The sequence below is a fragment of the Thalassophryne amazonica genome, chromosome 16, assembly GCF_902500255.1.
Source record: "Thalassophryne amazonica chromosome 16, fThaAma1.1, whole genome shotgun sequence".
Classification (NCBI taxonomy): domain Eukaryota; kingdom Metazoa; phylum Chordata; class Actinopteri; order Batrachoidiformes; family Batrachoididae; genus Thalassophryne; species Thalassophryne amazonica.
Window position 1 is genome coordinate 88132951 of NC_047118.1, and position 13501 is coordinate 88146451.

At 42.5% G+C, this 13501-nt stretch overlaps 1 protein-coding gene across 1 annotated transcript in view; it reads right to left on the reverse strand.

Annotated features, from left to right (window-relative positions):
• The window catches only part of igf2bp1 (insulin-like growth factor 2 mRNA binding protein 1), a 268477-nt gene that overhangs the window by 10517 nt on the left and 244459 nt on the right, over positions 1–13501 (reverse strand). The window contains exon 14 of the mRNA XM_034190879.1: positions 11132–11245. Within this exon, the coding sequence (XP_034046770.1) occupies positions 11132–11245 (114 nt within the window). The remainder of the gene's footprint in view (positions 1–11131; positions 11246–13501) is intronic.

Here is a 13501-nt window from a genome sequence, read left to right on the forward strand (position 1 = left end):
TGGAGCGGTGGCCACCTGGGGATTCAGGACTTGGCGGCTCCGGTGTGTTGCAGGTCTCCGTTGGCAGTGGAACTTCGTGGGTCCCGGCTCTTCTCTGGATAGGCGTCTCCTACCCTCGGGCCTGCCCACACATCACCGTTTTTGGATTGACAGTCTAAAGCATATTTAGTTATTTGTGCACTTTTGCAAAATAAATTGTATTTATTTGGGAAATCTATTGACCGTTCATTTACGCCCCCTGGCGTGGGTCTGTGCATTCACTTTCCCCAACACACAGATCTCCACAGATTCTGTTTGCAGTTTCTCCAGGACTCAGGTGCTATGAGCTCTGTCTCAGCGCCGAGTCCTGGAACGCAGCGATGCAGACACACACTGCTCCAGCTGTGGCGCCAGGCGCGTTTCGTCGAGATCGTGAGCTTCGGTTTTGTTAATTTCCTCTTTCGTCCCTTTTGTGCTCTTGCTTCGTAGACTGTTCGGTGCTAAAAGCTCTTTCGTCCACCTTTTCTCAACGAATTGTGACGTTTTTACTTTTTCCCTTCGTTCAGGAATCATCGTGTGCTGTGTGACTGGGCCATAAGCTCAACTCCACACACACACACACACACACACACACACACACACACACACACACACACACACACACACACACACACACACACACACACACACACACACACACACAAAAACAAGCCATTATTCCTTAACAGGATACAGCAGTGCCATTGTGAGGCAGAGGTCTTGGAAAATAAATCAGTTATGGATTTGATTTAAAAATCAAATTAATCCGGAGAGAATAAATCCATTAATGTCAATTCTGTCATTTGTACAAAGTTAAAATAATTTAGTGAGTATAGTGAGTTAGTATAGTGTCAAAAGCCACTGACTGTAGTGCATGGGTTAAAGCAATAAATTTTCATCTGACTGAAATTTTTTCCTGGCAAAAATCAATGCCAACACTTCCCTAAAATGTGGCGTAGTGGGGGCACACACTCTTTTTTCCTCAATAAATATAATAAACACATTATACAGCATACAAATTTATTCTAAATAGCCTCTAAGGAGAGACAGACAAAGAATAAAAAGAATGCAAAACCTGAACATAAAGGTACATAAAAGGGTGGTGGGGGTGGGGTGTAGTCTTGATTCTGGGGGGTGCCCCCCAGACATTTTTTAAAAGAGCAAGTCAAATTTTGTATATTCTGGTGAATTTTAATGGGTATGAAGCCCTCTGAAACAAAGAAAACTCACTTCAAACTGTCAAGTCAAAATTCTTTGTCTTCTGTAGTATTTTGATCTGTTCTAATCCGGTAAATGCACCAAATGGGTGCTGTGTCGCTGTACAGTCAATAAAATACAAAATTAGGGCCTAAAGCAACTGATGTTGTTCTGCTGTGCACAAAGTAACACTGTCACCATGTTTTGAAAATGCATGCGCACTGAGAAACTGAAAACTGGCTTATTTACATTTAATCTGTAAAATGCTCTCACTCGTAAAACAAACTTGGGTTGCAACTAACGATTATTTTAGTAATCGATTAATCATTTTTTTGTTTGTTTGTTTTTTTTACTTACATGTGAGTTTTGCCATTATTTCTTGAAGTGAGTTATTATTAAAAGGCCTTTATCACGCAACATCAACGTTTGACCTTGTAATAAAGTTATGATGTTATATTCTCGTCAAAAACATACCTCGAATAATGTTTTGTTTTATTTTGCACATACATACGTCACTGACACACCACCACCACCACCAAGAGATTTCCATCAGGTTTAACCCGATTATGAGCATTTTTAGATGCCGTCAGCAACTATCTCAACCACTGACAACATATTACAGCAAGAGTCCACAAAAGTATTTTAAAGGCCTGACTAAAGTGTAATATGTGATCTTTAATAAGTTATTTTCATGAAAAAAGACACAAATTTGCAGTTTACTGCATTTTATTTTTTTCTTGTGTAAAAACACAGCTTAGATGTGGTTTCACCAAAACAAACTGTCATTAAACTTAACCAGTTGTATATAATTCTCATTTTACATTACTTAGTCCACATTTCATTTTATTTTACCTTATGATTATATTAGTTGTGCATATACTCTGAATAATTTACTGTTAAATTTCACTATCTTTTATTTGGCTAAAAATTACTCGCACCACGGAAAGCACCTTTTTGTAGTTGCACTCAAATCTCGTAATTGTAATTTACTTACAATGACAATAAAGGTGATTCTGATTCTTCTGATTATCATTATTATTAATATATAAATAAAAATAAATAAATAAATTACAAATCGTAATGCATTTGACTCTTTTACGACAACAAACACTAAGCCATTAATTATTTATTATACAGAAAACATGCACACAAACTGTGCTGAGATGCAAACAGCTTAATGCTAACTTTAACATTGAAAACGCCATGGACATGCTAACGCGTTTTTAAGTTAGAAAATACTAGGTCCATTAGAAAAGTATCGGACCTTTTTATTTTTTTCAATAACCTGATGGATTTGAATCGTGTGTTTGCATGAGCCAACCTTCGTGCACATGCGTGATTTTTTTCACGCCTGTCGGTTGCGTCATTTGCTTGTAAGCAGCCTTTGTGTGAGGATGGGTGGAGTCTCTTGTCGTTTTTTTCTTTGTAAGGAAATGGTGGAACAACTGGAGCAGCGCGACTTCATCAAATTTTGCCAGAAACTGGGCGACAGCCAGGTGGAAACCATTCGGATTATTCAGACGGCTTTCGGTGACGATCCTCTGGGCATCACACAGATTAAGGAGAGGTACAACCGGTTTAAAGACGGCCGCACAACAGTGGAGAGCGCGCCGCGCTCTGATCGGCAACAACACGCTGAAACGACCGGATCATTTCCAAAGTGAACGCTGTGGTGATGTGGGACCATGGTATGACTATCCGAAAAATTGCGGAAGAGGTGGACATCAGCACTTTTTCGGCACATTCCACTGTGAAAGAAGATTTTGCCATGAAGAGGGTTGCGACGAAATTCATTGGCACGAAGCTGATGGCGCAGCAACAGCGCCTCCGTGATGAAGCCTCACAGGACATGCCCTGACATGCTCAGCTCTTGCACCATTCGGAAGATTCAGACGGCTTTCGGTGGCTTTTCAGTCGTGTGACTATCTGAGAAATTGTGGATGAGGTGGGCATGCCACAACATGTCCTGTGAGAGACTCCACCCATCCTCACACAAAGGCTGCTTACAAGCAAATGACGCAACCGACAGGCGTGAAAAAAATTACGCATGCGCATGAAGGTTCAAGGTTGGGTCATGCAAGCACACGTGATTCAAATCCATCAGGTTTTTGAAAAAAATAAAAAGGTCCGATACTTTTCTAACAGACATCGTACATCTATCAACTGTTTTAGAAGACCATAACAGGTTGGTTTAATATAAAAAAAGGTAAATATTACTCACAGACATATGCTCTTTAGGGTTTTAGCAGGGGAAAATTAAGATAAAGCAACAAACCATTGAAGCAGAGTCGGATCATTGCTTCATTTGTTCAAAGCAAAGCCACGCCTCGCTCTACTTGGGGAGTGTCTGCCAATGTTCTCACAAAGACAGGGAGGAGAAGAACTGTGGCTCATGGCAAGCAGTAAACAGAGTGGAGAGGAAGGAAAATTCACACAGTCCCTTCCTCCGCATTAAAAGTCTGCTAACGAGTCTTTCATTGGATTCAGGTGTGTTGGAGCAGGGAGACAACTAAGAGTGTCAGGAAAGTGGCTCTCGAGGACCAAACTTGGCCACCTCTGCTGTAGAGAATAGAGTGGTTTCTCCTGACACCAGTTCTCTTTTGTTTACAGAGAATAGAGCTGTTTAAACATTTAACAGATAAGCACTAAAATATTTGATATCAGACTTAACAAATGTTTTTAATTGTTAAAGCGTTAGTAATCTATAAATTATCGGACCAAAATTTATCGGAAGATAATTGGTCCGATGATGGTTTTCAAAGTTATCTGAAAAGGTAATCCGATAATGAAAACATTAGCTTTGATAATTAGCAGTTAGCAGATTAGCGGAACTGTGCCCACCACTGCCTGAGGGTTTGCCCAAAGGTTCTAAAATAAAAAAAGAAAAACAATCAAATACTGTATGAGTGAATACCTTTTATTTCTACTGATATAATTTAAAATGACAGAGGAAATCGGCCTTTCCATTTGTAAATTACATATCAACTATGAATTTCCAGAAAATCTACAACATTGTATAGTCTTCACATATCACACAGCCCTGGCATCAACTGGTCTACTGTTGCATGTGGGCTTGATGGGCTGTGGCTGGATTCATCACCACTTTGTTGAGGATTTATGGTCACAGCATGAGTGTCAGCAACATAGAATTCAGGAGCATGAATAAATATCAGGGATTGGAGGGTGTCCACTTTGGTGACCATTTGCTTTTTGCAGATGATGTGGTTCTGTTGGCTGGTTCTGCTGACTGAGCAGGTTTGAAGCAGAGTGTGAAAAGACAGGGATGAGGATCAACACTCCAAATCTGAGACCATGGTCTTCTGTCAGAAAATGGTGGATTGCCCCTCTGGGTGATTGGAAGTCACTGTGGAAGTGGAGGACTTCGATTATCTCCAGGTTTTGGTCTTGAGTAAGGTGGAGCATGATGTGAATAGATGGCTCCCAGATGCAGGGCACTCCAGATAAGCTTAGTGTCGGGCCAGCTAGCTTAGCAATGCCGGCTTTCAGACTGTTGTTAAGCGGAAGAAGACATGTAGGGCTTGGTGCCTGCTAGTGGTACCTGGATCACAGTTGCCACTGCGAAGTGTGAACCATTTTTCAACCTTGGATATGCCTGTTGTTAGTCCTCCAAGTTCATGGATAACTTCTACCCCTATCAACAGGCCAAAACACCATGTGTTAGTGATAGGGCACTCTATCACCCCGCAAAGTTAGATTACAGATGCCAGCTGATGTTAATTATATTCCCGGGATCAGAGCACCCAACACTGCCACTTGCCTTAGGGTGCTGACGTCGCGTAAGGGCAGATAGCCAAAAGAACATGACACTAGATATAGCCACATAGTAATTCCCGTCGGTGCCCATGATATTAGGATGAGACACTCGGAGGTCACAAAAATGGACATAGGAAGGACTTGTGACCTCGCCAGAAAGACGTGTCAGCATCAATTAATAGTCTCTGGTCCCCTCCCCTCCAGGGGTAATGATGAGGTGTTTAGCAAGTTGACGTAGTTGAATAGGTGGCTGGCGCAATTTTGTAGCCAGCAAGGCTTTAGTTTTTAATGATAACTGACCTTCATTTTCGGGCTGCCGTGGCTTGCTTCCGGATGGCCTTCACCCTACCGGGGAAGACGCCAAGATCTTATCTGTGGACATAGATAGAGCTCTACAGGGAGGGCATCATTAGGACTTTACAGCAGGGCACAAAACAGGTGTTTAGAGAACCTGCAGGGCGTATAACTAATGTGGAAATGGAATCCATTAGCCTAGTGGGGAAAATAGTGCAGAAAATCCACTATGGTGATAGTGCAGTTTATGTGGCAGGGAGGGAAATTCATCAGGTTGAGACTGTAGCCTGTTTCTGCAGACGTGCCAACAAAGAGCATAGTGGGATATGCCTTGCAAACTTAATACCCATTACTACATTGGATGACATTAAAATTGAGGATGCCCCATTGGCTGTTCCTGCAGCATCAAATATTTTGTTCCTGCTACCTACAACCTGTGTAGAACTCCTTAAACCTAAATCTGATTTTAGGGATCTTATATATGCTAGTCTAGAATCACCATCAAATCCCAGTAGTCCAACTGTCAACCCCACTGAGGTCCTTAGTTTGGGTCTTATTAACATAAAGTCACTGTCCTCAAAATCATTGTTGATAATCTAATTATGGAACACCACTTAGATATGATTGGTTGCAGGGGTGGTGGCCAAGTGGTTAGTGCACTTGGTTTCAGTGCAGAAGGTTCCTAGTTCAAATCCCACCCCTGCCACATTTCTCCATGTAATGTGGAGTTGCATCAGGAAGGGCATCCGGCGTAAAACCTGCGCCAATTCAACATGCAGATCCACCTTGGATTTGCTGTGGCGACCCCGAGTGCAAAACAAGGGAGCAACCGAAGGGACTTACTTTTACTTAGATATGACTGGTTCATGTAAAATCTGTCTTAAACCTATGGCTGTCCTACCCTTAAATGAGGCTTGCCTACTGGTGTACACATTTAGTCACGTCCCTCGTGATACAAAGCAAGGGGGGAGTTGCTCTAATTTATAAATCTGGGTTTAGTTTACTAGCTGTTGAGGGTCTAAAATATAATTTTAACATCTGACTGTCCACTTGCCCAGGATAGTACGTATAGCCAAGGTCAGGAGAATAAAAATCAACTATGCTATCTTGTCACAGTATATAGGCCCCCGTGCACAAATTCAGAATTCTTAGATGAATGCGGTGAGTTTATCTCTAATTTGGCAATGCCTGCAGACAACATACTGATTCTTGGTGTCTTCAACATTCATATAATTAAGCCTTCTGATCCCCTCTGCAAATCATTTATGGACATTATGGATATATTAGGATCCATCAATGCATTCATGGCTCGACACACATTAGTGGAAATACCCTGGATTTGGTCCTCATTCATTGCATCACTGTCACAAATATTGACATCATCCTTCTTGCGTCAGCGGTCTCCGATCACTCACTTATTAACCCTCAGGAGTTGAATGACGTGCCCTCGCGTCAAAAGTCACATGACCTAATTATGTAGCACATAACTGGCTCCACTCTGAGTGCCTGTTTGAATGCATGTTGAAAGTGGAGACTTCAACCTCCACACCACTTTTTACATTTTGTTAATAGACCAAGTATAACATGAATTAAGGTTAAAAATTTACGCAGGTTTTCGGGGGATAATATTCTCATATTCGCTGAGCGGTTTGCAGACAGCCACAGCAAAATGACTCATTTCCTCCTTTCAGCTGGAGGAGCGAGAGGGCTGGAAAGAAACAGGACTCCCTCAGCTGCAGTACGGAGAGAGGGGTGGTACCATTGGTAATCCCCAACTTCACGTGGGATTGATGACAATGCACAGACCCCATGTGGGTGGGTATTTGTGTGTGTGTGTGTGTGTGTGTGTGGGTGTGTGCATTTTGCGAACAGGACTTTTCTTCAGTGTCTCTCTGTCTGTGACAGCAAAGAAGTAAATAAAATATGCAAATTTTTCTTTATAACTGCTGTAAAATATATTACCAAATAAACAATGATCTCCATTCCACAGACTTTGCTTGCTGAGAGAAGAAAATTGTGGTTTTGTGTGGAGCACGAGAACGGTTTTGAAAGACATGATATTTGCCATGCTTGGAGTTTGTTTTAGTGTGTGTCATGGAGTGTTTTAGCGTGTGTGGTTAGTGTGTGGTGTAGTTTTTTTATTTATTTAGTGCGTCAAAATAATCAGGCATCTTGGAACAGCGCGTCAAGTCTCTCTCTCTTTTTTTGAACTGTATGAAGACGATCGAAGCACTGAGCACGTCATCAGGGTCCGAACCACAGTGTGATTAATCTCATGATTGATCACACTCTGGACTTTCGACTTTATTGTTCTGGTCTGGATGAATGAGAGCAGATGGATTAACCAATCTGTGTGCACAGATTTGCACAGCGCTTCTCGTTCCATTTTCTCCAGGACTCATGTGTTTCTGCTCCAGCTCCGAGTGCTGGAGCACAGAGCAGGCATCCCTGTATCTGTGAGTCATCAAACCAAATACACTCAGACTTGTCCTCATTTAGGTGTAGGAAATTCAAAGACAACCTTTGTTTTATTTCTGCAATACAGCTGGCCATGCTGCCCCCAGTGACCGCATCAGTTTGTTCTCACGGGAGGTAGAGTTGAATGTCGTCTGCATAACAGTGAAACGGCATATTGTGGTTTGCGATGATTGATCTGAGTGGCATGTACAGGGTGAAGAAAGTGGGGCCAAGGATTGAGCCTTGTGGAACACCACAAGCAAGAGAAGCACTCGAAGTTGGTGACAATGTGTTTGCTGTAGCTGTGATATCTAGACAGTGCCTCTTGTTGCCCTTCCCAGTCTCAAATATTACGGTTATGTTTAGGAGAAGATCTGTGTGGTAAAGTAAAATGAAGAATATGTCCATATCAGGACTCCGCACCCAAGCATACTTGTACCTGGCTTCCTGTGCCTAAGACAGTATAGGATAACCCTTGAATCTCTTTCCTCCTGTGTGGACTTGAGAGTTACAATCGCCTCTACAGACTCTGTCGTCCCATCAGACGTTAGCTTGTAGGCCCTTCCTTCCATTACAAGTATCACACTTCTTTCTTTGAGTGAAGAATTGTAGTCACTACTACTCCATGAAGAAAACAATACTTCTACCAGCTGTTTCTTGTTCTCATCATTTGTCAGGAAGTCTGGCCAATTCCGTGGTCTTCTTGTTTTCTCACTACTCACAGTGAGCTTTTCACCACATCCCCTTCTTTTCCTCTCAGCAACTTTGACAGAATTTTCTTGGTACATGTCAGTGCTGAAGACAACATCCGAACTTTTAGTCATGCACTTCAAGGATTCAAGGATTCAAAGGAGTTTATTGTCATATGCACATAGAAACATGTTCCCTGCACAATGAAATGTGTTTACTGCATTTAACCCATCCTAATTGCCAGTTAGGAGCAGAGGTCGCCCTTACAGCGCCCGGGGACCCAGCTCTAGATGTATGTCCCTGCCCTGAGTCACGAGCAGGGCTGAGCAAACCTTGACCGGCTTCATGACACACTTAACAAACAACAACACACATAAGCCGGTCCAGTACATAAACACACATAAAAGCACACACAAGGAAAGTTTGGGAAAGAAAAAAAACTCCATTGCTGCTGTGTTGAACACACACAGCACCACTGAAGCAAAAAAAAAAAAAAAAAACCCATAAGCACAGAAAACAGTCAAAAAAAATCAGTAAACAACAGTAAATAATCACAGCAAATGACAGCCGAGACTTGAATGTGTCCAGTGTTCAGACAGACAGCCCGGAGGCCGCACTTGGCGCTATCAACAGGCCTTATCTGTCCATCCTGGGGGGGGATCCCAGTCCTGAATCAGTCCACCAGAGTCCAAGGTCCCACAGTCAACATCACAGGACTGGGAGAGGAAAAGACAAGAGAGGCGGGGTAAGACGAGGAGCGAGGCATCAGGAGTGTTCTTCGGGGGGAGGATTTTATCCCAGCGGCCTTGAAGGGCAGCTGGTGTTTGGAAACCAAATAGATATCCAGATTAACAGACGCCTGAAAGATTCCACTGTCTGAAACTTCAGAGTGGTACCCAAATACATCTGAATAGAGGAGAAGAGATGTGGTCATTACTGACGATCAAAGCGGTTTTCCAGCGCAGCCATTCTCCCCGAGATGGATTCCAACGTGCAGTTAACACCCGCCGACTGAGCTGACACTGCCCTTCCAATCGAATCAATCATGTGGGGCAGCCTGGATGGGCCAATTAATGCCGCCTCCACCTTCTTAATTTTCCGGTAAACCAGTGCTATGGCCGCTCCACACAGCAGAAACCCGGTCACCACAGCTCCAAATAAGTAAACATCTTCAACGTCCTCCACAGACAACGTGTACAGGCACATGACTTGCCACCTCCAGCTGTCCATCACGTAACCCGCCACATGTGTCCCGGCAGGACAGGTCGGGTCCTCTCCTCTCAGAGACCACTTGATTAGATCCATTTTGCCGTTTCCAGAGGAGCAGGGCTGGCAACCTCACAGACAAATACGCTACAGTAGCAGGAAAGTTGGGGAGGGAGGAGGAAAGAAAATGCGACCGTCCCGACCAAGAGCAAGAAGGCAACTCTAGCCTATCTTGGATGAAGCAGCCCTTCGCTCTCTGCTCCAATGGAAACCGCCTGTAGTATGTCATTCTCAACATCAGAACTGGCCGGTACACCAGATGAGAGACTGTATACATTACTTTTATCTGCAATTTTGAATGGATTATTGAAGCTATTGAGAGCTGCGACTGTCTTTGACACACGCCTTTCCCGTTTCAGTACTTCAGCCCTGTGAACATCTCTGTGCCTTTCTCCTACCTCCGATTCAGGTAACATGTCTGCCATGCTGACTGTAGGTACTGTGCATGTTCCTTGCATGATTGTGCCCATGTCTGATATGCACCATAGTTGGTTAGGATGCCGGAGAACCCAGCACCACTTTTACTTCCTCCTCGTGACTTAGCATTCTTCATGAAAGTCTCCTCAATAGTCTTGTCAACTGCACACCTATTTCCTGGTATGAAGGATCTCGCTACATTTATTGCTCCAAGTTTTAACAGTTCTGTAGCACCAGGGTGTGATTCTTCTATATTTTTCGAGTGGTGATGTATCGCAATTGGCTTACTGGTTAAAAAGACATTACTATATTGCATTACCCCTACCCCAAAACAGCAGGTTTTCATCACCTTTGACAAACCTTGTAACTCTTAGAATGTCCCAAGCAGAGGGGCACCCATCTGAGTCTGGTCTGCTTGAGGTTTCTTCCTTAAATCAGAGGGAGTTTTTTCTTACCACTGTTGCCTGTGTGCTTGCTCTAGGGGTCGGTAAGGTTAGACCTTACTTGTGTGAAGCATCTTGAGGCAGCTTTGTTGTGATTTGGTGCTATATAAATTAAATGAATTGAACTGAAATTGAATTGAATATCCAGGAGGGACTTGGAGTAGATCTGCCACTGCTTTGCACTTCCATGTAGATTTTTTGCTTTCCGCTCCATTGTTTTAGATGACAGAAGCACACAAGCAACAAAAATCTGTCACTGTTGAAGTACGTATGGACCCATCAGCATAGGTTTACTTTCAAATATTTTAACATCAAAAATGACTTTCACTGCTTCAGTACAGCTGATGTTAGGCTTTTAGACTTTTACTCAAGTAACCCTACAACAAGGATTTTTTTTTCTAACTTTTGCCTTTTTTCAAAAAATATCTGCATGTTTGCTAATGTGTGGCATTCAGGTACTTCATCCAGAACTGCTGTTGGAGCTTCATTCTGTAGATGCATATCACACTTGAGGTTTTGTGTATGAAGAGTTAAAGTTCAAAACTAATACTGAGAGCCTGCTGTGGTCACAGTACCTGGCTGGCATAGAAGTGTCCGTTGATCTTAACGATGACCTGGTCATTCTCGTCAGGTGTTTGCTCCCTGGGGACAACCACCTCAGCAGCCGTCAGATTCTGAAGCTCGTTGACCTGGTGACACAGGATGTGGTAATTCTACACACTTCTCAAAAACATTTGGTCTTTTAAGTGAGCCTCTCAAAAACCTGAAAACCCCATCCTTCAGAACCAAAGACCAACAGTTTCAAAGTCTGTGATCTCCAGTTCTGTGGACACAGAAACCCTTCTGTCATTACTTTGGGTCTAATGATTGCTGTAAATGCCATAATAGTCCTATCTGTAGACGTCAGAGTTCAGTAAATGAGGAAGAGTTCTGTTTGGAGGAAGTTCACTTCAAAGTGTTCCATAAATAAGAGCCACAGGCAGCAGCTGATCGTGGAAAAGTGAGGTGTGACGCTGAGGTTCAAATCTGACATCAGACTATAAGATGATGGAAGTGACTTTGGTGTGGTTCAGAGGGCTGCACTGGGATTGGGTCCCGCAGGACCCAATGCAAATCTTGCAGGAGCGGGGGGTCAGAACTTTGCTGCTGGCAGAAGCGGGCAGCTAAAAATAAACACGGTGGGAACAGAAGTGACAAGATGACTCAGTCAACAAAGGAGACTAGTGTAAAGTATGCACGTCCACACCGACTTTCATCTTAAATAATTTAACAGGAGCAGCAGACAGAGAAACGAACAGAGAGACACACACATGGTGGAGCACAGTGAATTAATTCCTGAAATTCCTGAAAGATTTCAAACCTCAGATGCTTTCAGATACATTCTGATGCATTTTAAGTTCTATTTACCCACCAAAAAAATCTCCAAAAAATGTAATTTTTTGTTGTGTCAGGTCAGTTTTTGCACCCTAGAAAAGAGTCTTTTCACACAATGTTTATATTTGTATTCACATTTTGCAATGTTTTTACTTCTACTTTCGATACTCGATGTGTGCTTCTTACCCTGTGTGCTGCTATGCTACTAGAACTGGATTCTGATGTATGCTATCAAAAATAACCCAGAAACGTTCACCACGTAAGTAAAGACCTGGATTTCTGGGAATTTCCAGAAACCTTCCATCACTGATTCTGTAACACACTAAAGGGCCTTTCAGACCGTACGCTTCATCAGCGTCAAATGACACCTCCCTTTGCGTCAGATGCGTCAGACACAAAGGGAGGTGTTGCGCTGGATGTGACAAGGGAGTTGGAGATTTCTACATCACACTCTGGCTTTTCCAAAGCCCGAAAAAAGCAGGATAATCGCCATCTTGGGTTCGCATCTGCCAGAACCACAAAAAGCTGAAAAAAAAAACAGTAGTAGAGTCACCCATCACCAGGCTAGGAGAAGCCTTTTTTTTTCAGAGACTTTCCAGAGTGACGCCAAGGCAAGGGATGACTGATGAGATGGTGGGATCGATCTGACCACAACAGAAGGCAGAGCCACACACAGCAGGCAGGGTTCAGGCCTCTTTCCTGGGCAGACTGAGACACCGCAGCCGGTGTGATGGAGCAGACCCACTCAATCCCAAATTCCTCACTTTTTGATATACACAAACACCCAGTTTGAGCAATGGAGCTTAGTTCTGCAAATTTGTCTGAGGTGAGAATAATTTAAAAATAAAATGTGACATTACTGCACTGCTGAAGGTTTAATGCTTGGCTAATGTTAGCTTAGCCTTTTAGCCTTTAGCTGCCGAATCACTCAGTCGAGCTGAGTGAACATTTTAATTTGTAAATTGTTCAATCTATTTTTATTTTTACCAAATAAAGCTACAGTTTTTTATTGTTACGTCTGCTACATAAAACCTCAACTCTAAATAACAGATTTTTTTTTAGTTTTTTTTACTGTTTCATGTTTCTTTGTATTTTAAGAAGTTTTTTTTTAACTTGTCCACATTAGGAACATTTCAAAATTTGCTGTGCAGACAACCTAAATACAGACGTACTTCAAAAACTTCCAGTGATGGAACTGAACACCAAAACCTGAAGTCCAGAGGGGAGAAGAGAACGTATCTGCTCTTCAAAATGTGAGAAAAGTGTCTCCAAAAACTCCATCAGAGGTCAAAACTACAGAGGAGGCCTTCATCTGGTTAAATGTCCTGAGGATCCAGCAAACCAACACCGGCTTCTACGCTTCCAAAAAAACAAAGGCCCTTTAAAGAGCAACTGTTTTATTATTTTATAAAGCTGTTTCCTTTTACATATTAACATTAATTGAATGAATCATTAAACATGTCCATGAAGTCAAAGTTCAGTCAAAAAGACATTTGCACAGGTAGAAGCCCCTATTGTGCACAATTTTAAAAAATTCATAATCACTAGTCAAATTCATTTTTTAGAAGTTA